This window comes from Chinchilla lanigera, unplaced genomic scaffold, assembly GCF_000276665.1.
Source record: "Chinchilla lanigera isolate Chin_1 unplaced genomic scaffold, ChiLan1.0 scaffold00007, whole genome shotgun sequence".
Taxonomy (NCBI): Eukaryota; Metazoa; Chordata; class Mammalia; order Rodentia; family Chinchillidae; genus Chinchilla; species Chinchilla lanigera.
Window position 1 is genome coordinate 22,840,922 of NW_004955408.1, and position 25,061 is coordinate 22,865,982.

A 25,061-nucleotide genomic window follows, 5' to 3' on the forward strand; every position below is an offset into this window, starting at 1 on the left:
TCTGATTTTATGTCCAGGGATTTCTGTTGTTTTTCTTCCCTTAAATTGACACTTCCTGAGTGGATGTCTCACAGTCCAGGTATAAACAACATGAGGTTTATGGTTAAGGCAGAGAAACACTCAACTCATATGAGAAGGTTGTTTTCTTTTCAGCTCTTTCCCAAACGTTCTGATTAGTCAAGTAGAAAATGGATTTGATGTTAATGTGAATTTAGTATGCACTGAATATTTGCAAATATCACTTTTTCACAAAGAAAGCTGGTCCCAGGCTTAGAGCTCTCAGCCTTCAGAAGTGTAAATATTTTTGAACTTAATAAAATTATTTTTATTTCATCTTCTGTCTTTGGAACTTCATGTTGGTTTTCCTTGTATTGATGCTACAAAGGGACCTTTTAAGGAAAAATGAGGCAGAAAATCCTGAATAAATCAGAGTCAGATATACAGGCATACTGATAAAAATCATGAATGTGTATCCCCAGGAATTAAACTGGGGGTGGTCACATTGATTGGTGCTGCCTCCCTTACTCCCAGAGCATACAGGGCTCCTTGTGGCCATTGTGACACTAAAGTCTGAATCTGTTGTTTATCGCTGAGATATGTGTTAAAGCTATTATAATGAAAGTCATCCTGGCTGAAGGTCCTTTGAGACTTCCTTCTTGAGTTTAAATTTTATAACCCAAGTCAACCCAGGCTAATAATGGAGTCTAGGAAAAATATGTAAGTTTATTGCAAAAGATAATATCCCATTTAAAATAGTTTAGAAATTTACAAAACCTTATATTAGTACATCATCTTTAAGAAGGCGCTCTACAGTATTAAGTTCCAAGGATAGTGAGTACACATTTTTTAACTACAGAGAAAGCAGCTACATAAACTTCTGTAATTTAAGTTGATATATCAGTCTTTTCTCCTTCCATTTTATAAAAGTAATTTTTGCTAAATTAATCTGTTTCCACAAAACCATATAACCTCAAGTATATCATTTCTATAGATTATCATGGTAGATGTTACGTAGTATTTTACAAAGAAGCAGTGGTTTTCACATGAGTAGATGATTGGAGTTTTGGTACATGTACGTGTAGATTTTTAAACATAGAAACAATCCTTTTGTTCAGGAAGAAGGTGTTTATCAAATCCTTGTTTCCTCATAATGATTATAAATGTTCACTTTTCAAAAGGGACCTTCCCAGTTTTAGGTAGGTGGTCCAAATAAAAGGGTGTTGTGCTTTGGTATAGAATCATTATAACCTTGGTTTGTGTTATTTCTAGAAATATCAACATTTTCCAATCCCAATTTTATTTAATTCAGTTAAGGGTTCACATGACGCCCCCAACTCAACATATGGTGTGACTTCACAAGCTTCTTAATTTTGTGGGAGTTACCTCCAACTTGTCTTATCGCTCCCTGCCAACTGAGGCAAACACTCCAGCTCAGCTCTGAGTGGTTCTGCTCATCTGACATTAGAAGGTGCACATAGCTAGTAAGGTGGGCAGAGAATATAGTTGTCTTTATCTTCATTCAAGGATAAACAAACAAGCCTTGAAGACCTAAGCAACATGCCCCAGCTTAGTGGAATAGACTGCTCTGGTGCCTGGTCTCTTAATTCTAGGAGCAGGATTATTTTCATTCCATCCTGATACCCAAGAATATAAATTCATTCAAAATTAGTGTAAGCAAAGCAAATTAAGATGGAAGCTGTACAAGATAAAATTACATAAGAGATCCCAAGTGATTTCGCTTTATTGGATTATCCTCTGTGCTGTTCTTTTCCATTGCTGGGACCAATTGAGAGTTGGTTGTATGGATACAGACAGAAAGAGCTGTGGCTCTTAGCCAGTGGTAGCATAGCTTATTGAAATGTGGTTTCTTAAGTATGACAAGTGTATTTATCTTAATTCTAACTTGATGTTATATATTCCTGTCTCATTTTGTGGGTTTAAACATTACACTAGAAACAGAACAAGAACATCTTGAATGACATTCCCAGACTTAAACAGTGCAAGCTGAGACTTCTTGCCAAGTTTCCTCTCACTCTCCCTCAAATAGCTTTGTACGAGCAGCACTGTGACAGAAAGAGGTGGAAATGTTGGGTGGTTTGCTCAGTTACTCTCGATGTGCATGGGATGTGCACATCCCATACATCCACGGGGTACTGGGCTCTGTGGAGACACTCCCTGAGACACCGGGGCTCCAGTACAGGGGGTTATGAGATTCCTTCTTAATGTAAGGTATGGTTAACTTTAGGATCCCTTTCTGGCAGCCTCCGTCCAACTAGGAGCTGGCAGAGAATTTAATTTAATGCAAAAGAATCCAAGCCTTTCTATCCTATCCTTCCGCCCAAAGCGTACGAAGCAATTACTTAATTATTTACTTTTGGAAATTTGTTCAGCCATGCACGTTTGACTGGGTCCCTATGTATGGAGATCCTTTTGAAAGAGTGAACCGCTCTTTAAAGAACTCAGACCTTGGGAAGGAAAGGTCTTTAATATGAAAATGGCAAAAGCTCTATCTCATCCCCCGTCCTGCTGCTTCTTCAGTTGGGTGTCTGTTGTCTGGTCACTGGGAAGGGACACTGTATAGATTTATATATGTCTGGACCTATCTACAGCGGTGTCACAAGGATGAATGGATAAAAAAGAGTGTTGTGTTTTTCTCAGCCTTATGTAAATCACTGTAAAGATAAATTGGCAGGCTGCAGAATCTCATGAAGTTCAATGTTGCAGATAAGTTAACTATGAAATAAAATTCAAACTCCAACTAGATTTGCCCACCCCTCTTCCAGGTAAGACTGGGCCCCAGGAAGGGACACATGTTGTTAGGTGGCCCTGGAAGAGCTACAGTTGTGAAACCCTCTCTGAATTCCAGTCACACAGGATGGTCATACCAAGTCTGGATATCCTGGGATGACCTTACAGTGCCACAGACTGTGTGGCCCAGGCAGCATGAGATGACAGCTCCTTGATTTGGAATCAAGGGCTCATTATAAATGAAAATGACCCCAACACACCACAGTGATCTTGCTTGTTTATGCCCTGCCCACTTCTGTTGTGCTTATGTATGCTGACATCTTAGGAAACTGCCAGGTTATTTATCTAACTGGGGAGGGGTACCTGCTTATAACCCTCCTGTCTTTCTGTTCTGCACAACATGGATTTATTTCTTGTTTCCTTTGGGTGGATGGAGCCCAGATAAGTAGGAAATGCTTAGCCTTGAAGAGGTGTTGGAGAATGAAGTGGGGGTTTTGCTTATGTTAACAGACCAGGATGAAACCTGGCCACCTGACAGGGAATTCAGCAAGTGGACACACCAATGTCCATGAATTCCTCAGCAAGCAGTGGCACACACTCAGGGGAGGCTGGCGATCAGGTGTCCAGCAGTGCCACACCAGCCCGTACTTCTTTGTTCCACAGGTCAAGGGCTCCCAGCTGTGGCCTTTACAAAGAGCAGCATAGGCCTTGGAAGCAGTGAGTCCCCATCACAGGAAGCAAATGGAGAGGCCAAGGTGTGGTCCCAGTGAGCTCAGATCCACCAAAAGCACTTTTTCTTCACTTTCTTGGTTTTCCGCCGTAAGTCTTGTTTCTCAGGAGCCGGGGGTTCTACTGGGGACTTTGGTGGGGAAGATGCCTCCTCAACTGGTTCCACCTCCTCTAGGCTCTGCAGAACTTCATGGAACCTACCTTCCTGCTGCCGAAAGTCGTACTCTACACTGAAAAACACAGAGAACATGGAAGGGAGGTAAATTCAAATCAGTACACACAGATTCAGCATCACCAGGTGTCCAGTTAGCATGCAAGAGCATGGTTGCAAGTCGTGAGTGACCTAGTGGCTATGAGCTCGTGGGAGAGTTATATCATCTCTCTGAACCTCCAATCTCTATCAGTTAAACTGGCACCCATAATCCTCCCTTGCAGGGAATTTATTAAGTGCAACTAAGACATGTAACATGGCAGCCTGGTGGTAGGTGTTCAATAAATGTTGATCCTGTCTCCCTCTTGCATTTATGTGATGCTTTTCATTGTTATTTTTGTTTTTACACATTTTTTCCATGAAAATTGCCTCAGTATAAAATATTTAAGCAACATAATATAATAATAATAATAATAATAATAATAACATATAGTTAAACTGAGCTCAGTTTTCTCATCTGTAAAGTGAAAGTAATCATTCCACCCATCTCAAAGGCTTTCTTTGGAATCATTGTGTTTAAGTTGAGCTGATACAAATCATGTACCCAGAGCAGTGTCTGGACTGTAGTAAGCCTTTCCCTACGTGTTAATTCCTACCACTGTTTTTAATCATCATTACCATTGTCACTACTGATGTACCATGCCTTGCTTTTTGAATTTCTTCTCAAAAATGTGTCTTGGAGACATTTGCTTATACAACTGCCTCATGCTACTCCTCCATGCAGATAGATTTAAATATTCTGCTCATGGCATTTCCAGACACCTCCCTTTTTTGCTGTTTTATTTGTGCATTGGCTCCATTGTATTGTTCTGTCTAACACAAAAGTCTGTGGAGTAAATGAAGCCCAGCCCAGGGCCTTTGCAGAAATGCAGAGGGGTCTGTGAGGGCTGGGGTCTCATCTCAGGGAGCAACATAACCAAAGTCTAGGGATCTAGGAGCTGGATTAGAGCTCTGGCTTGGCAGGGGTGGGAACTGATGCTACCCCTGACCTCTGTGTTTGTGGGAACCACACAATCAGCTCTCCTGGACTCTCAGCCTGCCTCATCACTCTGCTTAGCCTCCCCGGAACCCAAAGAGCAGGATCAGAGGAAACAAATCCTCTTAGACAGCCCTGCAGGCTGTGCAGGGCTCCCCATGTCCTTAATTGTTCACTTTCCTCCCTAGGATGTTGACTTACGGAGGAGGTTTCAGTTGTGGGGTGCTTGTAGGGAAGCTCTTAAGCTTTTAGATGTGTTTGTTACCTGGTTTCATCCCAGGGCTCTCAGAAGTTCCAAGGATGAGGAACCAGCATGGGAGTTTAGAAAGGGGAGGAAATGCGGAGTCATGAAAACAGTGCATGCTCTGTGTTTAGCCAGAAGGAAAATGAGAGGTTGCGTGTGGAAGACGAAAGACCCCACATTGCTTTGGGATGTGGCAGGGCTGGCTAAGGCCTTTATACCCAGCAAGGGATAAAAAGCAGCCATCATTAGAGGGCCACCTGCCCTCGTCTGCTATCTCTGTGCCACCTCCTAGAGCTCAGGATCACAATGAGCGCTGCTGAAAAGATAAATCACCATTGCTACATATAACTAATGAAGCCCCACATGGTGCCTTGTCACCAAGAATTCTGAGTTAGAAGAGGCAGCCTGAAAAGACGGAAGGGCAGAGTGGCCCATTGTGTAGCCCGAAAAATGAATTACCAATTCTTAGGGAGCACTGAGGAAGGGTGTCTAATTGTTTCCTTTCTCTACTTTTGGTAAGCATCACCCAGATTTTCCTCTCTTCTGTTTTCATCTTCTCTCTTTCTCTCCCTTTCTGGTCCCTCTCTGGGGACATAATCCTGGTTAGGTGACATACATAATGAATGGAACGCAGGCTGTGGGTTTTTTTGTTTGTTTGTTTTTTGTTTTTTGTTTTTCTCAGGTACCGGGAACCGAACTCACGACCTTGCACTTGCCAGGCAGGCGCTTTGCCGCTGAGATAAATCCCCAGCCCCGCAGGCTGTGTTTTTTAAAGCAACGCTTTATAGTTCATCCACTGTGAGATCTTGGGGAAGTCATTTCCCATTTTCATGCAAGGGTGTCATTATCTGCAGAATGAGTGCAGTACCAACTCCAGGGACCTCAGCTAGGTTCAAACAACATGTGCATATGTAGCATGCAGCACAGAGAGACATCAAGTTTTCAGTCATTTGACAAACACTGACTGACTATCTTCTGTGTCCTGGGCCCTGTCCTTAACTCTGAGAAAGGAGTAGTGGAGAGATTGACACTCTCCCTGCCCAGTGGGCAATGCTAGTCCAGTGGCTGTGTCCTCAGTCAGTGCGAACCCATGTCAGTAATGACTAGAGACCTTTCTGTCAAAGCCAAAGATTTGCCAGGTCAGTAGGCGAGGGCGTCCACAGACTGGCACACTGAGTCTGACTTTCAGATGCACCACCTGCTGCTGCACCCTGTTTTGTCTTGCCGGGTGGAGTAGCTTTCTGTCTTCACTATGCATGCCTTACTCTCCCCAATGGCTAGTTAAGGAGACAGATTCAGAGGCTGGGGAGGAGTTGTCCCAGACAACCTCTGCATTGCACCAAGGAAGGAATTTAAAGCAGTTAGTCGTAAGCTCTGATTCTCACCACTTGTAGCAATGGGGACATGTGTGGTTCACAGATAGGAAACATCCATACTCACGGTTCTCTTAGCTCTCAGAACAGTCCTACCCTACCTGCTGTGACAGGAAAATCATCTTCCTCACTGAGCTTCAGGTAGAGCTAAGGAGAATAGCTATACCCCACTCATCCTAGATTCTCCGTGCTAATAGAGCCCATCCATCCACCCACCATCCCCTATGTTAGGTTCTATTGGTGTGACAGTGAGCTAGGCAGATCTGAATACTGTCCCTGTGGATATTGCTTCCAGTGCTCCTGGTAGTAGGTGATTAAACTAACAATTGCTTACAAAATATGCTTATTTTTCTCAACTACTCCTGCTTTCCAGTTCTTCATCCATATGTTCCTACCAAATTATATGAATGCACACCTGCATAACCAGCTGCTTTCCCCCGCTTATACGTAACATTTCTTACTTCATAATACAATTAAACAAACAGTCAAGCAACAACAACAAACCACCTGAGTTTATCAGATTTCTACATGTCCCGTTACCTAATAGAAAACAATAGTTCTCAGTTCCAGGATAGCCCTGGAAGGCTGGGGGAGAAAAGAGTCAGGAGGCAGAATCTAAATTGTTTTCCCATCATAACTGGAAGCACAGCCCAATACACAGGATGAGCAAGGGCTTTAGGGCTGAACACTCACGGTTTTGAACAGGAGCTGCCCCTCTTACTGGCTAGGTGACTTTGGGCATGTTTCTTTGTTCCCTGTAACTCGGCTGAATGTGGAGGTTACAATAGCTCCCTCGCTGGGCAGCTGTACTGAAGGGATGGGATAATAGGTACTATCAGCCTGTGTAGGACACGGTCTCTGCCCACTCCCATCTTCTTCTCTAAGTCCTTTATCTTCGTATCTTAGGATCCTCCACACTAAAGCCTTTAGCTCTTCAGTAATTGTACACCTTGCCCACAGCAAGGTTCCTCACCCTCCCCTTTGTGTACATTCAGGGAAGAAGACACTCTTTATGTTTCTATGGAAACACAGCAGGGCTCCATTATAATCACTGGGATTCAGGGAGCTCCCCTCCCCCCTGGTGCGACTGCCCCCACTGGTCTTGACAGTTTAAAGGGGATTCAAAGTGACTTTCTTTTCAAGGCCAGGCAAATAGCAGAGTATAGAGAAGTGTGTATGCTTGGGAAAGAAATTGATTAATGCTTTTTAGGCCAAAGCAATTTATTAGCATAAAGGAAAATTGTCACTTTTCTCCTTATTCATCCATTTGACAAACTACTGTTTAGTTTGGAGGGGAGGAAAGGGAATCCATTTCATGTTGGTGGCAGCTGCCTTGTAAATGGGGAGGGGCTAGTGCCTTTTCTCCCTCATCTGGTTTACATTTTAAGGCTGGGTGGAGAAGAGGAAATGCCAACCCGCATCCTGTGCAGTAGCCCCTTGAAAAAGAAGAATAAGCTGTCAACTTGGTAAGAATTCAAGTAAATTTTTAGCAGAAGGTTGATTATAGGTTCTGGAGTTGGACTCTTTGCCTTGGGCTCTGGTTCAAGAATCAAGGCAGAACACTGATAACATTCCAGTCTTACCTCCCCTTTTCTTCCTCTTGCCTTTCCTATCCCCCCCTACCCCAAACTGTACCATCTTCCATCATCCACATTCCATTTCACTCTATTCCATGCAAGATCATAAGAAGGCAGATGAGTCTTGACTCCTTAGTTCATGCAGGACCCTGATGTACAGTAGGGGACAAATAGTGGCTCAGTAGTTGCTACAATGCAGGATGCAGGGCTGGAGCCACTGAGATAGTCCAGAATAGTCAGGGAGTGTGGGATTGGTCCTCCTGAGGAAGCACAGGATATAGGACCTCTGGTTAAGGGATGCTGAACTCATTAAGGAGCCTTAGAGCCCTTTACACTCAAGAACATGTCTGAGCCTGGTGCCACATGGTGTTTAGAAAGTGAGCTGTGTGTAAATCAGAAATGGGTGAGAATTTTCAGGATTCTGTCTTGAGAGCACCTCAGTAATCTATTTGACAGATCAAGGCTCATGCTAAGTGAGAGTAGAGGGATGCTTTTCTAGGTAACTGGGAGCAGCCAGAGGCCTATATTGTAGCTTCTTGGACAAAGAAACAGTAAGAAGCAGATAGAAAAAAATAACTAAATATATAAGTGCATGATAAAACAAAAATGTGAGGTTCTAGATGCAGAAACTTGGCTGGGAAAACAGAAATTAGGTGAGCCAAAAGGAGGTATATGTTTATATAGAAACACAAAAACCTCTTACTTTTATATGATACCTTCCAATTTGCAAACTTTAGATCTGTGTCTCATTTTTATCCTCAGGATGGTGTGGGAAGGTGAGAAAGATGCAAAGATATTATGCCCACTTAAGAGGCAAGCAAGTTGGCAAAGGGAAGTCACGGTGCAAATTAGGATGCTCTAATTCACAATGCTCTAAACTTAGTGTTGAAATCTATTCAGACTGCCATAACAAAATACTATTGACTGGGGGTCGTGAACAAGGGATGCTTATTTCTTACAGTTCTGGAGGCTGGGAAGTCCAAGGCCAAGATGCCAACAGACTCGTGTCTGGTGAGGGCCCACTTCTTGTTTCATAGATGTTGGAATGGGCAAGAAAACTCTCTGGAGTCTTTTTAGAAGGCACCAGCTTATCCATGAGGGCTCTATTCTTAGGATCTAATCACTTCCCAGAGGCCTTGATCCTAATTGCCATGATGTTCGACATTATGATTTAATGTAGGAATTTTTTTGGAGCATAAACATTTAGCCCATAGCACATGGATTCCCGAGTCCTAGTCAATGGTTCTTTCTGTCTAAGAAGAGTCAAAGGACCTGGCTCTTTCAGAATCATATTCTAGGGAGAAGAAACAATGAGAACCTGAGCATATCAGAATAGGATACATAGGAATTTAAATAGGCAATAATTATAATCATAACAAGAAGAATGACTGTTCTTCATGGAGTGAAATTTATATTCTGGACATTGTACTGCAAGTTTACATTCTTTATCTTATATAATTCTTATACTCCTATGAGATTAGGTCATATTATCTTCATTTCCCAAATGAGGAAATGAGGCAAAGAAAGGTTAGATATTCTGCCAAGGGTACATATCAGTAAGTAATATAGCCAAGAATGGAACCTTGTCTGGCTCCAAAGCTTAGCCATGAAGACTTACTGCACTGAAGCACAGTTTCCATAGTGGTAGGATATCGAGATTGCAAAAGGTGTGTAGGGGTGCAGGTGGTCTGATGGCTCCTGAGTGACCCCATAGTCTTTTATTGACCATACTCATGCTGGGATTGGCTGCAGAGGCGGCCTTCTACGGCCCAGTTGACCAGTCACCTTGCAATCTTCTTTCTAGAGTTCAGGATAGACTTGATCGTGAAGCCTGAAAAGATGTTTGCCCTTTAGGAAGCAGTTCATCACATCTGGGCTTAGCAAGCTAGGCTCTCGGTAGGTCCTTGCTGCTGTCTCAGTGGGCCCTTGGCTCTGCCTACTTAGCAGATGGGTCTTGCTCCTTTACAAAGACAAATTCTTCACAGCCACTGCCATCAACTCTACACTAGAAGCAAGTTGGCTGAGAAACAAATGAACATCTTCCAAATTTTTGTCCAACTTTCCACCATCTCTCATAGGAGCATTCCTGTGCTCCCACTTGCCACAGACCCCAGGTGCACCACAGACTTATTGGCTTCCTGCAACTTTCTTTTTTAAAGGATTAGCTGTAAGAATCGATCGGCGCAGTAAAGGGTGTCTGGCTCCTGTCCACTTGGGTAAATCACACCAGTTTGGAAGGCATCTTTGGGGAAGAATTACAGTCTGGGAAGGTAGGAGATTCTGTTATCTGATGCCTGCCCCACCACAACATGTGGGGAGATGTAGTTTCTCAAATTTTCTTCCAGTGACTACTTTGCTCATTACTCACAGGGTATAATTTTGAGCTTCACAATCTGCCGCCATGTGAAGTTGGCAGCCATACCCTTTCTCCTAAGATGTCTCTGAGGAGTCCTCAGACTCACAGGTCCTCTTCTAGGCATGTAGGTAATCAGGATCAAGCCATAGACATCTTTGCTACTGATTGCTGTCTTTGAAAAAAATCTGTGTCTCTGCAACAAGAAACACATTAAGATCTCAAAAATGTTCTATCATCTAAGAGAAGGGTAATGTGTATGTTCACTGATGAGGCAAGGTCAAAACAAAAAAGGAGAAGGCAATAGGAAAGGCTCCTGGAAGCAGGGCTTAGGTTTGAACCCTGGTTGCCTTGGATCTTGGATAACTCAACCTCTCTGAGTCCCAGTTTCCTCATCTATAAGATGGGAATAATAATCTTATCCATATTTTAGGATCATTGGGGGTATAAAATGAGGTAGCACAAGTGCAGTGTTAACAAAATATATGGTGGCTGACTCTACAAATGGTAATGCTCATTGCATGAACTTGACAAAGAAAGATTGGATCATTGAACGGTCATTTGTGGCCTCTGTGCCAGCAGCACATGTTTGTTATTCCTCAGAAACACTCAACTTGCTTGATTTCATATTTATGGCATGTTTCAGGCTCTTTGGCTATTAATGCATTAAAGTAGGTTGCTTTTTTATTGCAGATAAATTGCTGATGTTGTAAATTCTAATTCTTCTCCCTTGCACTTCAGGGAGAAGAAGAAAGGGATAAAGCTACCAAGAGAAGCAAGGATAAAGGACAAATAAATGTCTTGGGTATCAACCTGTCAGAACTCTGAGAAATTTCCACCTGTATCCCAAACTTTATGACCCTTTCCCAAAGGGCAATTTAAGCTGTGCTTGTGAGCAGTTGTTGGGGGATGCTGGATGGTATGGCCATGATATTCATGTCCCAGCATTTGAAATAGCGTAGCTCAGTCCATGTTGGAATTTGATGAGAGCTGCAAATGCACCTGTAATTACTAAAGAGCACAGATCTGCTGTGTGTGCTGTAATTATTTTTACTGCAGACTTCACTGCTGGCCAGAGAGAAGGTAGTGGGTAAAAGACTATGGCTCTCACAGTTCACCTGGCTCCGTGCTGGGAGAGCATCCTAGGCAGACAAAAAGAAAAATACTAAATAATTTAAGTGGAAAGTTCTTTGCTAAACCCATAGGACTAAATGCATATTGCACTTTCTAAAGAAATGCCTTTTTGTCTAGTTAGGTAATTGCTTTAAGGGGCAGACAAAGCCAAAGCCCACTGGCCAAACAGCTTGTCCATAGAAAGAAACTCAAGGTAAAGCTCCAAGGGCCTCCAACCATGTTACCTCAGGTGGCTCACTAGCTCCCAAGCCTCTTAGTCCTCCACAGGATGAAGCCCTTGCTTTGTCCTGCAGGGTCCACAGCTCTAAGGCTGTGGCCTGTGTTCCAGGAAACCTCCTCATCACAGGCCATCAAAACAGTGAGGAGAAGCACCATGTAGGAGAATGGTGGTAGTTGGGTCCCAGGAGAGGCTCTCATAGCAAATCTCCTTTTACACATTTCTGTGTAAGTTCTGCTCATTCTGGTTGAGAAGGATTTTAACAGTGAAGGAGTAATGATAACAAAAGAACTTGTGATTCATGGAGTCTGAAGAAGTGAGAGGTGGCCGTGGAGTGTTCTGCCACGGCATTTAGCTTTGCTCATATGCCTTAGTTCAGGAGCTGGGGGACCATCCCTTTCTCCTGCAGAGGGAACCTAGTAGTGATCAGTGCAGAGTCAGCCCTTGGCACACCCGGCCCTGTCAGGTCTCTGTTGTGGATCCTCCAGGACTCAGGGGAGGACAGTGCCTAATATTTGGGCTACCTGGTGGGGACAAAACTTGGGCCTTAATTGCTTTTAACCTTAATTGCAGGAGAAATGTCAGCCTGGATTGATTGCCAATAGTTCCTGATCTCCAATGAGCTTGAGCAGCCCAGGGATGTGGAAGGAACAATAGGCTTCAGATGAATCCCATAAGCAATGCATAATGCAAGCCAGGGTCCTTGAGTAGCCTGAGACAGCATCACTGGGAGCAGAAGGTATCAGAAGATGTGCTTACTCAAAGAGCAAGGATCCCTCTTCCTCTTCCCGCTTTTGCTTCCACTATTGCCCACTCCTTACACATATAAGTAGGTCTATAGGTAATTGTTGAACCCATCCCCCATCAAAGCCAAGCTAAGTCTTCTTTCTGAGGATACATTAGAATTACTAGTCTCTGCATTGTTTTTTATTTATCAGCTGGTTGTTACAAAACCTTTTAGAAAATCAGCTGTCATCACCTTTCAAGACCCAAATTTTACGTACTTTAACATTCCTTAAGCTTCAGCCTTTCCCAGGATGACTGCTCCAATTACGAACACCCATCCTCTGTCCAAAGCCTTCTGATATAGTAGCCTTGCGGGTGAAGCCCAGCAACCAGTGTTAACAGAGAGCCAGGCAGTTCTGATGCAGATGGTGCATGGTCACACTCTATGAGCACTGTTTAGGGCCTGAACTTCAACTCAGCAGTGACAGAACATCCCACTGAGCCCCAAAAGCCATCAGATGGTCAGCCTGTAAAGGCAACATGCTGTGGAATTTCATTTGCAGGAAGTCAGAGCTGAGTTCTGATCTTACTTTTGCAATTTTTAGTTCTATAATAATTGAGAGTGCTTGGCCTTTTTCAGCCTCAGTTCCTTAATTTCAACATTGTACAAGTGACTGACCCTCTCTTAGCTTTAGTTCTATCATCTGTAGCATGGGCATACTTTAATCTATCCCATATATTTGTGAGGATGAAGTGTGGAAACAAAGGGTTCTTGAAATCACTAGTGGGTAATAGATGCTCAGTAGGTGGTAGCTTTTTTCTGTAAATTTCATCCCACCAGACACTTGCCCTCAGCTGTTATAGTTGAAAAATCATCAGTCACATAAACTGACCTTGAGTGAGATACACAGAGTTTGTGCATCATAGGGAATTAATTTGAGCGTACTGGTTTTCTATTGCTACTGAAACAAATTACCACAAATGTAGTGGATTAAAACAACACCAATTTTACTCTTATAGCTCTGGAGATCAGAAGCCCTCCAGAGCTACAAATCAAGATGTCAGCAGAGCTACGTTCCTGCTGGAGACTCTGTGAGAAAATGTATCCTCTGCCTTGTCCAGCTTTTCAGAAACTACCCACATTCCTTCTTTTAATCACATCACTTTGGCTTTGGTCTCTGTCTCACTTCTCTTGCTCTGCCTCATGAGTCTCTAGCCACGCTCTTTCCCTTATAAGGATCTCTGTGAGGATCTTGACCCCACCTAGGCCGCCTATGGTACTTGTACTATCTCACAATTTTAGTCACATCTGCAAAACCCCTTTTGCTAGATGAGGTGGCATATCCACAAGGCCTAGGAGTTGGGATATGGACAACTCTGGCATTATTCCGCCTGCTATCCTGGGTTTTGATGTTTAACCAAGAAAACCCATAGATCTAATACTTTCAAGATCACTGGATGGCTGAGATACAAACAAAAGGAGATATTTCAGCCTGCAGGGAGTTTTGTGGCTCTTTACAGGCAAGCTTTGCCCTTCCCGCTACAGCCAGCAATAAGTCCTCAGCAATAATGTTAGATGGCCATGAAGAACAAGATCTCAATGTCCTGTGAAAGTGCAGCAAGCTGTCTGAGTCATCAGAGGAAGATTTGATTAGGTTCCATCTCATTGAGAGTATGCAGTGTTCTACGTATTTTAAAATTGACAATTCATGTACTACATCCAGTCTTTATTTGAATTGTTTCAAAAAGATTCATGGAGAACCTACTATGTAGAAATTTTCTTTTCCTATTAAGAATATTTGATTAATTAAGATCTCCCATGTCCCTACCCAAGGGAAGGGGTAACAATGCCTTTACTTGGGACTAAAACCTGTTTAAAGCCCTCCACTGGGGGCTTTAAACAGGTTTTAATTCCTATTTAAGTCAATATATTTCTTTCTTTCTTTGACAAGATTCTATTGCACACCAATTACATACTAGAATCTAGTCTATGACTTTGAGATATTAGCCATTTATCAGAGGAAAGTAATTCATAAACTGCATTACAATCTATTAAGAGTGATAGTATAGCAGGAGAAAATGCACACCATGGATGGGGGTCCTTCATAGGAAGAGATATAAGGTTGTCCACGGAACTGGATTTTTTAGCAAGACTGTGAAATGTCCAGACAAAGGGGCATGGAAGAGGTATTCCAAGACAGCGTGAAAATTCATACAAATATACTGAGTCTTGAAGGACCTTCTAGTTGAGTAGTTCCCTGGGACAAGAGAAGAACTGCAGATGTAGCAGGTAAAATGGCTTGAGCATTGCATTCAAAGGGCTTTGGAGAAAGAAACAACCGGAACCAGGGCAAAACTGTTTACTGTGGGAGTGATATGGCCCAACTGTTTTTTCAGGTGTAATTTAGCAATCTCAAGGAAAATTATTTGGGATAGGACAAAGTGACCTGTAACCAAAAGGTCATCCAGCATTCAGATGACAAATGATGAGAGTATTTCTTGAGCCATAGCAAAGAAGCTGGAATGAAGAAGCTAGATACAGCAAGTAGAATGGTAGTCACCTTGATATGTGTTGTGAGTGGGGACTGCAGCGTTTTTACAGAGTCACTGCCTGGTCGTTGGTGTCGAATGAAATAAGGAATATGGGAAAGGAAACAATTTTGTAGGTGAAAATGAAGTATATATTTTGAGATTTGGTAAATTGTGAGTACCTTAGAAAATTGCTATAGTTTGGATGAGTATCCCCAAAGGTTCATGTGTTAAAGTACTGATCCCCTGATGGGTGAGGGTGTTGGTGGGAGGTGCTATGGACATTTAGGAGGTGGAACTTTATGGGAGGTACTTAGGTCATTGGGGTGTGCCCTAAAGAGATTTACAAACCCTAGTCTCTCCATCTTAATCTGCCTCCTAATTCATGATGTAAGTAAATTGCTCTCCCATGTGCTTCTGCCATGATGTGCTTCTGCTCTAACCAGAGGCCTAAAGCAATGAGCTGCTGCATCTTAGACTGAAACTTCCAGAATCATGGTTAAGTAAACCTTCTCTTTTTATATGTCAGTTGTACCTGGTATATTTTTCTTTTTTTATTATAAGAGAATAAAAGAAAAAAGAAACAAACATAATAAAAATGATACAAAATTTCAAAACAAGGTGATAGGAAATTAATAATTTTGTTACATTGTATATTGTTATCTCCAAAGTAGTTGTTCAGATTACCAGATATAGGCATGTAAAATTATACCTGGTATTTTACGGCAGTGACATGAAACTGACTAATACAGATATTAAGTGGAAGTCTGTGGTTAGCTGAAAATTGTGTGTGTGTATGTGTGTGTGTGTGTGTGTGTATGTGTGTGTGTGTGTGTGTGTGTGTGTGTATGTATGTATCTTCCCACATCTTAGGGAAGAATAAGGGAAAGTAAAGCCACAGGAAGGCCTCGGAAACAACAGGAAGAGGCTAAGGATGAGAGCAGGAATAGCTTGTTCGAGTAGACCCACACAAACAATTGTTCTGTTTCTCTCTCTGCTCTAGCATCTTTCAAACTTTATACGGACAACCTCTCCTTCTCCTATTGAAAATTATGCGCTTGCAGCTTCTTCTTCATTTCTATTTTTAAAGTAATATTCTTGAATGGTAGATGAAATTTTTTCTGGAATAGATCTTCTATTATTTTCCCTTAAGACATTAGAAACATCGTACAGTTTAAATCAAGTAGATGTTTCCCGGGAACTATATCCAGAAAAGAAATGTGTGAACTATGCAGTTCAAATACTGCAAAGAGGCTCTGCTGACTATTTTTAGAATGATTATGAAGATGAAATGATGAAATGCAGGGAGATATGGCTGGAGGAGCAGAGAACAGGGTGGGAGAAGGACGGGGTGTGCTTGGAGAGACCTTATGCCAGCGAGAAGGAGTAAAAGAGTCAGTCCCTGAGGGCACTGTTTCCCAAACTCCAATCGGTGGTTTACCACCTTCATGGTTTTTATAAGGTTTCATGTACCATCTGCCCAATTATTTACTTAACCATTTTTTTTTCCTCTGAATCAATTTACATTTTAAACCTAAACAACAGCTATTTGAGATGGAGCCCTGCATCCCTTATCATAAATATTTAAGAGGATTAGTTTTAAAAGTTAAAAGTTTCCATTAAGAAATTAGAAATTATTGTATTCTGGCTAGATATTTTTGCTTGCCCTGGGCTAGGAACCTGAGACCTGCTTTCTCTTTGCAAAGAAATGTGATATGCAAGCATTAGAAAAAATTTAAAGACATTCTAGCACTGAACACAAATTTCCCCCTCCAGGTAATCAGAAGGATTGAAATAAATCTGAAAAGAGAACAAGTTTCCCACTAAGTAATTCAATACTATTTAATCTTGGGTACCATGACTCAGCCCTTGGGATAGATTACCCTAGGATTAAAGCTAAGGAGAGGTGAGGAGGGGCTGGGGATTTAGCTCAGCTGCACAGCACCTGCCTAGCATGCACAAGGTCGTGAGTTCAATTCCCAGTACCGGGGGGCGGCTGGGGAAGAGGTGAGGAAAGCGAGTGGAGACTATATAGCTGGGAACCGGCATAAAAATTAGAGCCCATTCCTACTCCTCTCTCTTGGAGCTCAGTTTTTAAAAATGCAAATGAATAGAAAGTCAAAGGAGTCTTTCTCCCTGTTGCATGAGATCCCCAGAAGTTCTGGGGAGTCATGCTGGGGACCTTCAGCATCTGTGTTGGTGCTTTGCTCCTTGGTGATGTGGGGAGCAGAGGGAATGAGTTGCATAGAAACAGATGACCTCACCTGTCTTGATAGGAGCAAAGAGCAGAGCCACAGCCTTTGGTTGATGGGACCTGTGGGAAATCCACTTAGGAAATCGTATGTGTTGCTAAGTTAGCAGCAAGATCTCCAGAGAAGAAAGCCCAGTGGGCAATCCATCATGCGCCCATGTGTTTTATGTACAGTGACGTGCACTTGGCCCATCCATCATCAGGGAGAGACACTGTGGCTTAACAAGGCCTCCGGATGAGCATTTCACATCACTTATTCATTAGCTTCTAAGATCTGACTTTCCAGGACATAACACAAGTTTGCAGTCACTTGAAATTTTTTTTTAAAAAATGACAACTCTCATTTTCTTACCATTGCTATGATGGGGAGGTTGTTCTGATCTCTTTGCTTTCATCAAATTAATTGCCCATTCCTTTGCAGTGGTTTGGATACAGGGACGTGTATACTGTCTATGAGAACAGCCTGGCTTTGAATGGCAATGAGGGATGTGTGCAAACAATGTATGTTCTTTTAAAAAGGAGGTGTGTATGAAGATTTGCTATCCAATCCAGGAGTGTAACTTAATTTAGAATGTTTCTTTGGGATATTTGTAGTAAGTACAAAAAAAAAAGAAAAGAAAAGAAAAGCAAACATTCTCAGACTTGTTGGAAGGTCACAGTTTAACTAAATATTGTCACTTTTAATTCAGCTTGGAATAACAGAATGTCCCAGCTAGATTGGGACCATCTAATTCAAGGCTGTCATTTTCCAAATGAAAAAAGCTCAAAGGCCAGAAATGACTTGCTCAAGACCAAGTCATGAAACACAAGGGAAATTGGGAGATAGCTACCTGCCTCTTTGACTTACATAAACCAAATCAAAGAACATTTTATAGTAATAGAAAAGATGTCATCTGGCTCCTGAAGAAATACTATCCTCAATTTCACTGGGGGTTAGTTCAAATCAATTCTTCCTGCTTATGATAAGTACTTTTTTGTCTTTCCTATCTGTGTAGATATTTAACAATTTTTGTCCTCTTAGTGATTAGAGAATTTGCCTAAGAGAGACATAAGATAAGAGGGGAAAAAAGATAGCAGTGGGTGAGACTGCCTACTGATACTTTCCCTTGCTGCAAAATTTCCCTCAGCTCCCTTTTCTGAGGGGTGACTTCTCATTGAGATGAAAGGCATTTGTGTGCATGTTGGGGGAGAAGAGTGAGCAGTCATGAGTCTTCTCTCATTTGTGAAAACATGTGACCCTGTGGTTCCTCCTTGTAAGGATCTGACAGTTTTGATGAGGAGACACCCAAGACCCTGCCTAAGTATAAGCACCTCCTGACTTCTAGGCGTATGATTTATTAGGAGAAATCTCAGGATGCTGCCAGAAAGAATGAGAAATTCCTGAAAGAAGACGTAGGCAACCCAATTGGACTTCAATTTTCTCAGCCCCTGAGCTGCCACTCTCACTGAAAAGAGAAAAGTAATGCAGAAAGCAAAACCATAAACTTTTGTCAGACAAAATTAGATGTCATCAACCGAAACAACTGCTTTTGACCACTTTTCCACCATGCCACCCAAAGCGGGCTTTCAGCTGAGGAGGCATTGATCTTTCTGGTAATAACAGTAATGACCCTTTGGATCTGGGCAGAGGTTTGCACTTACAAAAAGCATTCACACATATTATCTCACTTGGCCCTTATGGCAACTCTGAATAGGGATTACTGTTACCACTCTACAGATAAGGAAACTGAGCCAGGTCAAGCTAACTGACATTAGAGGTGGAGGTTCAAGTGTAGACCTTTTGACTCTCAGCTTGGTGTCTTTACTACTATATGCATTTCCCAGCTGTCAGTCATAAAATCTACTCTGTTATAACACACTTGACTCATGCTGGAAGGAAATGGTGTATATAGAAACGAATACAGAGTACTTAGCACAGTTTTTGACATATAGTGTTTGGCATAGAGGAGCTACTATGGAGAGAGAGGGAAGGCAGTGGAGTAACTGATCACCTCTTTGGAACTAGGAAAATCTGAATGTGAGTCCTGAGTCTGGCCCCTTCTGCTCTCAAGGCAATACGATACATGACCTGGACCGATGGCTCAACTTCTCTGAGGATTGGAACACACACCTCACAATATAGGACACAAATACTGTATGCATGCAGAGCCAACCACAGTGCCTGCATCCAGAGTTCTATAACTGTAAGATTTTAGTTACATCCAAAGGATTTGCTCATGGACCAAACATAAAGAAACAAACCAATCCATGTCTAGGAACTGAATGTTACTATTTCATAGTTAAATACCATCTGTTTTAAGTTTCAGATTTCACCTTTTCCTCTCTCTTGACTTCTTACTTTTAAGGGAGTTTACTAGAGTGTTCAGTAGACCCTGCAGCTTGTACGCTCTGCCAAGGAAGCCTCAGTCTTGGCCAGGTACCTGTATATGATGCACGCTGTGTTCTGGCAGGTACTGCAATTGTTGAGATCTTGGCCAGTTCGATAAAAGTTGCGCCTGCAAGATAGAACATTTACTGAATAACTCTATGGGCAAAAGTCATATGAGACTAATGCATTCCACCAACCCATCCCTTAGTCCCTACAGCATAGCACTTATGATGCCCTGAAGTTGCATGACCGTTACAAGCAAAGAAACCTCATATTCCAACAGGGCTTTGTATACATTTAAACACTTCAGATCTGAAGGGTTTTCCTGCTTACAGCAATCATGCAAGATGAATTTTGTAAGTGAGCAGAGGATGATTATTAAAATCCCTGACCCCTTGGTTCAGTTCATTTCTTTCTGTATCATCACAGTGTCCTCTTCTCCAAGGTGATATGGATCCTGACACCTAAAGGCAAATGTCAGGTGGTTACTTCTTTCTCTGACCCTTTCTGGTGAGCTTTCGCCATGGGTTCTTCTTGATCTTTAGAGAGTGACTTCTGAAGGAACAGGCATCTACACCTGCACAACTCACTGCCTGCTCCTCCCACATGGGTGCTGAGTCACTCAGGACAGCATTTTGTGAGTTTTCCCTCTGTGCAGACATCATTTGTGATGTCATTTCCCTCTGTGTAGACGTCATTGTGATGTCATTTCAGTTCCCACTGAGTTTGTCAGTGAGGGACTGGCACTGGTCATCAAAGTGGTCAGTGGAGGGGGTGGTCAGCAGGAAGTTTAGTAACCAGGTCAAGGCCTTTGTGATGGACAGAGCAGCACTAACAGATGTACTGTGCAAATTCAGGAACTCACTAAGAGGATGCGGTAGGGGATATGCCCGCCTGCTGTTATTTTCTCCCATCATTTATCAACTGGACCCTCAACCTTGTAAAGATTATCTTCGATTTTTCAACTTCATTATTCCCCATCCCCAGTCTGTTGACACCTGAAAACAAAAGCAAAAAAATCTGCATAGAAATCCACCTGTGATAGTTAAGCTTGATTGTCAGTTTGATTGGCTTGAGAGATGCTAGTAGGTGAATAGAGCATGCTTCCGTGTGTGTCTGGTGGGTCATGAGGGTGTGACCTTAAGCACTTTGTCTTAAGAACCTCTATGGATCCTTCCCTGTATCTCTGCCTCCTGGCTGCTAGAGTTGAGGAGCTTCCCTCTACCATGTTCTTCCATAATGTTCACACCTTGGGACCAGCCAACTCTGAAAACCATGAGTCAAAAATAAACATTTTATCCATTAAGTTGTGTGTATGAGGATTTGGTCACAAAAATGCAAAGTTGATTATTACACCACCCCAAGCCCATCAAAGCCTAGAATGAAATGAAATCCAATCAGAGTAAAGGGAAAATGTGAGTTCTGATCTGAAGAAACAATGAACTTCAAACATTTTGGCAACAATGTGTTCATGGAAACCAGTGCTCTTGCTCTCTGCCTGGTGCTGGCAAATGACTACTCGGAAGTTTTTAGTAAAAAAAAAAAATTTACCTTACCCTTCAGTGAGAGCTCGAGCTTTCTCCAAGTCTTGAATTACATTCAAAAGGACTTTGATTTTCTCTTGGTTTGAGTGCAGAGATTCTTCCACAGACTGCAGCCGGCCTTGGAGGTCACAGAGTTCACCCTGTGCCAAGTGAAGCTGATTAATGCCGCTAATCTCCCTGTTGCTCGGAATTTCAGTCTCACTCCTTGGAAGAGAGGGTGAGAGGTGACTGCTTCCAGGACAATTCTGAGGCTCAAGAGTGTCTGACTGAGTGGGGTTCCTTGCCATCTTCTCTTGACACAAAGGGGCAGACTTTGATGCACTACTTTTGAGTGACACTGGATTCTGGTGACTGTCACTTGATGCAGGATAGTCTGAGGCTCTTCCTGAAGGAGCTGTCTGGATGTGGAACCCTGGTGCAGTGGAACTCTGAGTCCGTGGAGGTGAGGGAATGCATGCTTCCTTTGACTGAGATGACAGTGGGCCAAAACCTTTGTCATTAGAGTTGTCTTTGGGCAAAAGCAATTCAGGTTTGAGTTTCCCTGTGCCTGGCATGTTGTTGGCACCACTGGCGGCATTTAAGCAGGAGGGGGATCTTTCTGAATCCGATCTCAGTACCTTTTTCCTATCACCTGGACACATGTCAATCAAAGGGGGTACTGAGTTCCTTATTTCAGCCAACCTATCTGGGTTGAGAGTGGACTCTCTAGCTTCCCAGGAAGGACTGTGATAGATATCTTCTGGGACCTGAATGGCAGCTGTTGCTTTCTCAGAACCCCTCCAAGTCCCAGCTTCCAAGCATATACTAACAGGCCCATTGCTTTGCAACTTGGGCAACCTAGGGAGAAATGGGTGGGATACTTTGACCCTTCGAGGGCCATCCTCAAGGGGCTGAGCCAGCCGTAAGTAGGCAAGGTCAGAAGACACCATGTCCTGTTCAGAGAAGTTGCCGTTGACCTGGATGGCACTTTGGGAAGCTGTCGGCATTTCCACTAGGGACTTGCTGGAGGTGAGTTTCTTCCTTCTGAAAACTGGGAAATGCTTCCTGAGACTGGGGGAGGTTTGGATTGCAATGTTCCGAAAGCCCCCTGCCTTCTGGGCTCGGGGAAAGGACAGAGAGTAGGTGGGAGGATGATGGTGCCTGGATGCTTGCGTCTTCCCCATCTCAGTCGGGTCTTCGGGAGTTTGGTTATCAACCTCAGCTAGGCCAGTTTGATTCTTAGTGGTCCCATCTTCCTTGAATCTCACTTGCTGGGATTTGCTCCTGCGGTGGTGGTGTTGTTTCACAAGCTCCACCGACTCGAGACTGTTCCGCTTTAAGAGCACAGGTCTCACTTTCATACTTTGCTGGGCCATTGAGCCTCAGTGGAAAGGAATAGAACCATATACTTCTCTTGGGAACATCTCCCTTAGGTGTTTGGAGTAGCATCTATTGATGGCATCTCAGAGCAGAAGAACTGCCAGCCAGGATGGAGTGGTCCACTCCTCTTAATATAGGAAGCCCTGACAGCCATTCCCAGCCTGTAGATTCCACTTGGGCACTCTCTGAAATATATCCCCTGCAGTTAAAATATTATTCCACTGCAGTCATAATTGCTACTAGATAAACAGTGAGTTAGGCTAACTATTAAACATCTGATCTACCAAGAGAGATGGGGGGTGTTTATCAGGGCAGGTTAGGTGAGGCAGGTTTGATCCCAGAAGAAATTTGCTACCTCAAAGAAAAAGACAATCAAAGTTCTATTTGCGGGGTAGTGCCACACTCCCAAAGTATGTATTCCAAAAGAATCCTGCTGTCTAGAACATACCCCTTCCTTTCTCACAGCAGCAATTTCCAATGCAAAACTATGGGAAAGTCAAAGACATCTTCTTTCCATAGCGTGTAAATAGGTGGAGAAATAAATGACCTTGGAGTTTGCTTCTGCAATGATACATGATGCTCCTAAGGGAACATCCTCATTTATGTCAATCACAAATTCTTCCTTGGGGGCCATTATTTTCTTTCATGCTATTCCCCTATACTGTGGTGAGGGAAACTTGTCTTCTTAAATAGCCTCACAAAACCCAGTAGGGTATGACCAGGACAGGACTGAGGCATCAGAGCAATTCAGAGGGCAGAGTTCCTTGACATGGTGTCTTGGCTGAAATTCACATGTGAGCAAAGTGAGCCATGTCTGCAGCTTCTGGGATGTGGAGTCAAGAACAGTGTTCACTTGGTCTGTGGCATAGCATCTGAGAGCAGGTAGTCTTTGCAAGCAGGGAGGAGAAGCTGGAAAGGAAGAGATCAGAGTCACCAAATTCCAGCCTCCTAGATGAGTGTTTCTGAGTGGGAAGGCCTAGGAACACGGCAGCCATACTGCCCTTCTCTCTGTACTCCTAGGGAGGTGGCCACTTGTGGGTAATGGGTCCTGAAACAAAATGCCCATCTGGGTCCTTTCCTTCTTCCCTTCCAAGTCATTACCCAGCCAACTCCTAGTCATTTATAAGGCCCCATTGTAGACATCATTTCCTGAAGGATCCTTTCAATGATCCTATCCTCATCCACATCACCAGAGCTAGAGAACATCAGGACTCTCATTTTGCATTCTTATCACATCCTTTATGACACAAATTGTACCTGTCCTCACATAATCTCTTGAATATATATTTATTTAATGTGTATTGCCCCCCTACCCTGTAAACTCCAGGAGCATGGGGCTGGAGCCAACTAGTCACTGCTTAGGTATTCCCACTATAGGCTTGAAATACCTATAGCTTGTCTGGCCACTATAGGTTCTCAGTGAGCATTTGTTGAAGATTGGAGGGCTGAGTGAAAGGCAAATTCTCTGGAAGAAAAGGAGGGCCTGAGCATGGGCTGGGGAGGCAGAGGCCCTGGATGTCCTGCAGGGGCAATAGGACCTGGGCTTCTCCCTGATATGACTATGACATTTACTTAAGGACAAGATTTTCGCCTAACATCTTCATTTTTATTGCTTTTCAAGAGATAAATGTGCATGAAATCCTCTGAGGAACCTGTACCTTGTAACAATAACAACCACCATTTATTGAACATGCTGAGGGCTTTATACACATTAATCATAACAACTCACATTTACTGGGTACTGACTAATGTGACAGGTGCTGTTCTAAGCACTTTCTAAGCCTTCACTCATTCATCACAAAATTCCTCTGGAGAAATGGATTCTGTCATTGTCTCCATTTTATATTTGAAGAAGCTGAGGCCCAGAAAAGTTAAGTCGTGTACCCAAAGATACCCAGCTAGTGATAGAGTTAAAGCTGAACCTAAACAGTTTGGCGCAGAGCCTGGGCTCTTAACCCCTACACCCCAAAGGCTTTGCAATATGACATCACCTCACAACAAATCTATGAGGTGTCACTGTCTTTCTTGTGTCCATGAGGAATACAGGCACAGAGAGGTTCAGCTAGCTCAGTGGAGGAGCTGGAATTTGAACCTAGAAGGTTTGGTCTCTACCTGCTTTGGATTCAGCCTGGTACATTGACAAATAACATCAGTGATTTAAGAACAAGATTTAAGGATCCCTGTCCATCTGAGAGATGCCTTGTGTCTTGGTTACTTTTCTCTCATTGCTAAGACAAAATACCTGACACAGAGAATTAAGGAAGGAAAGATTTATTTAGCTCACAGCCTATGGAGGTTTCAGTCCATACTCAGCTGGCTCCAAGGCAGAGTGGCACATGACAGAGGGTAACAGTTCATGGCAGCAGAAGACAGCAATAGCAGCAAGAGCAAAAGGGGGAGGAGTGGCAATAGCTAGTAGCCTCTTTCCCTCCCTTACATTATATGCAAACTACCCACCCCAGGGTAGGTATAGCACTCACATCCATAATTTCAACATTGGACCATGAATCAGTCATAAACTCTAAAAGCCCACCTCACGACTGCATGTGTCTTTGAGGGGACATCCAGACACAAACCATAATACCTTCCCATGGTAAAATATGGGAAAAAGTTTGCTGTAGGTCAGAGTCCCAGTTGATCAAGAGATTTATAAGAAAATGAGGGATTAATACTTCACATGTGTTTTGGATATTATTGAGAGTATTCTATCTGCAGCATGCAG

General features: G+C 43.0%; 2 protein-coding genes across 4 annotated transcripts in view; one reads left to right on the forward strand and one right to left on the reverse strand.

Annotated features, from left to right (window-relative positions):
* Nucleotides 1-25,061, forward strand: part of Dock2 (dedicator of cytokinesis 2) — a 429,458-nt gene that overhangs the window by 210,547 nt on the left and 193,850 nt on the right. The gene's annotated exons all lie outside the window — the stretch shown is intronic.
* Nucleotides 1,724-23,235, reverse strand: Fam196b (family with sequence similarity 196, member B). 2 transcript variants are annotated; one of them, XM_005376309.2, is made up of 3 exons: nt 20,993-23,235; nt 19,489-19,563; nt 1,724-3,707 (listed from the first exon to the last, which is right to left on the reverse strand). In XM_005376309.2, exons 1-3 carry the CDS (start codon nt 22,333-22,335, stop codon nt 3,521-3,523), a joined length of 1,605 nt encoding a protein of 534 aa, XP_005376366.1. In that variant the 5' UTR covers nt 22,336-23,235; the 3' UTR covers nt 1,724-3,520. The 2 variants fall into 2 exon arrangements, 1 of the variants encoding a protein (XP_005376366.1); XR_001232379.1 differs by lacking the exons at nt 1,724-3,707; nt 20,993-23,235 and adding an exon at nt 19,829-20,090 and having other exon boundaries at nt 19,485-19,563.

Excerpts from the sequence above, each read along its gene's own strand:
- Fam196b (XM_005376309.2), bottom strand. The coding sequence starts at position 22,335 with ATGGCCCAGCAAAGTATGAAAGTGAGACCTGTGCTCTTAAAGCGGAAC. Across the intron at positions 19,564-20,992 it reads GCTCGAGCTCTCACTGAAGG|GCGCAACTTTTATCGAACTG; the intron begins GTAAGGTAAATT and ends TCTATCTTGCAG. Across the intron at positions 3,708-19,488 it reads ACAGCGTGCATCATATACAG|TGTAGAGTACGACTTTCGGC; the intron begins GTACCTGGCCAA and ends TGTGTTTTTCAG.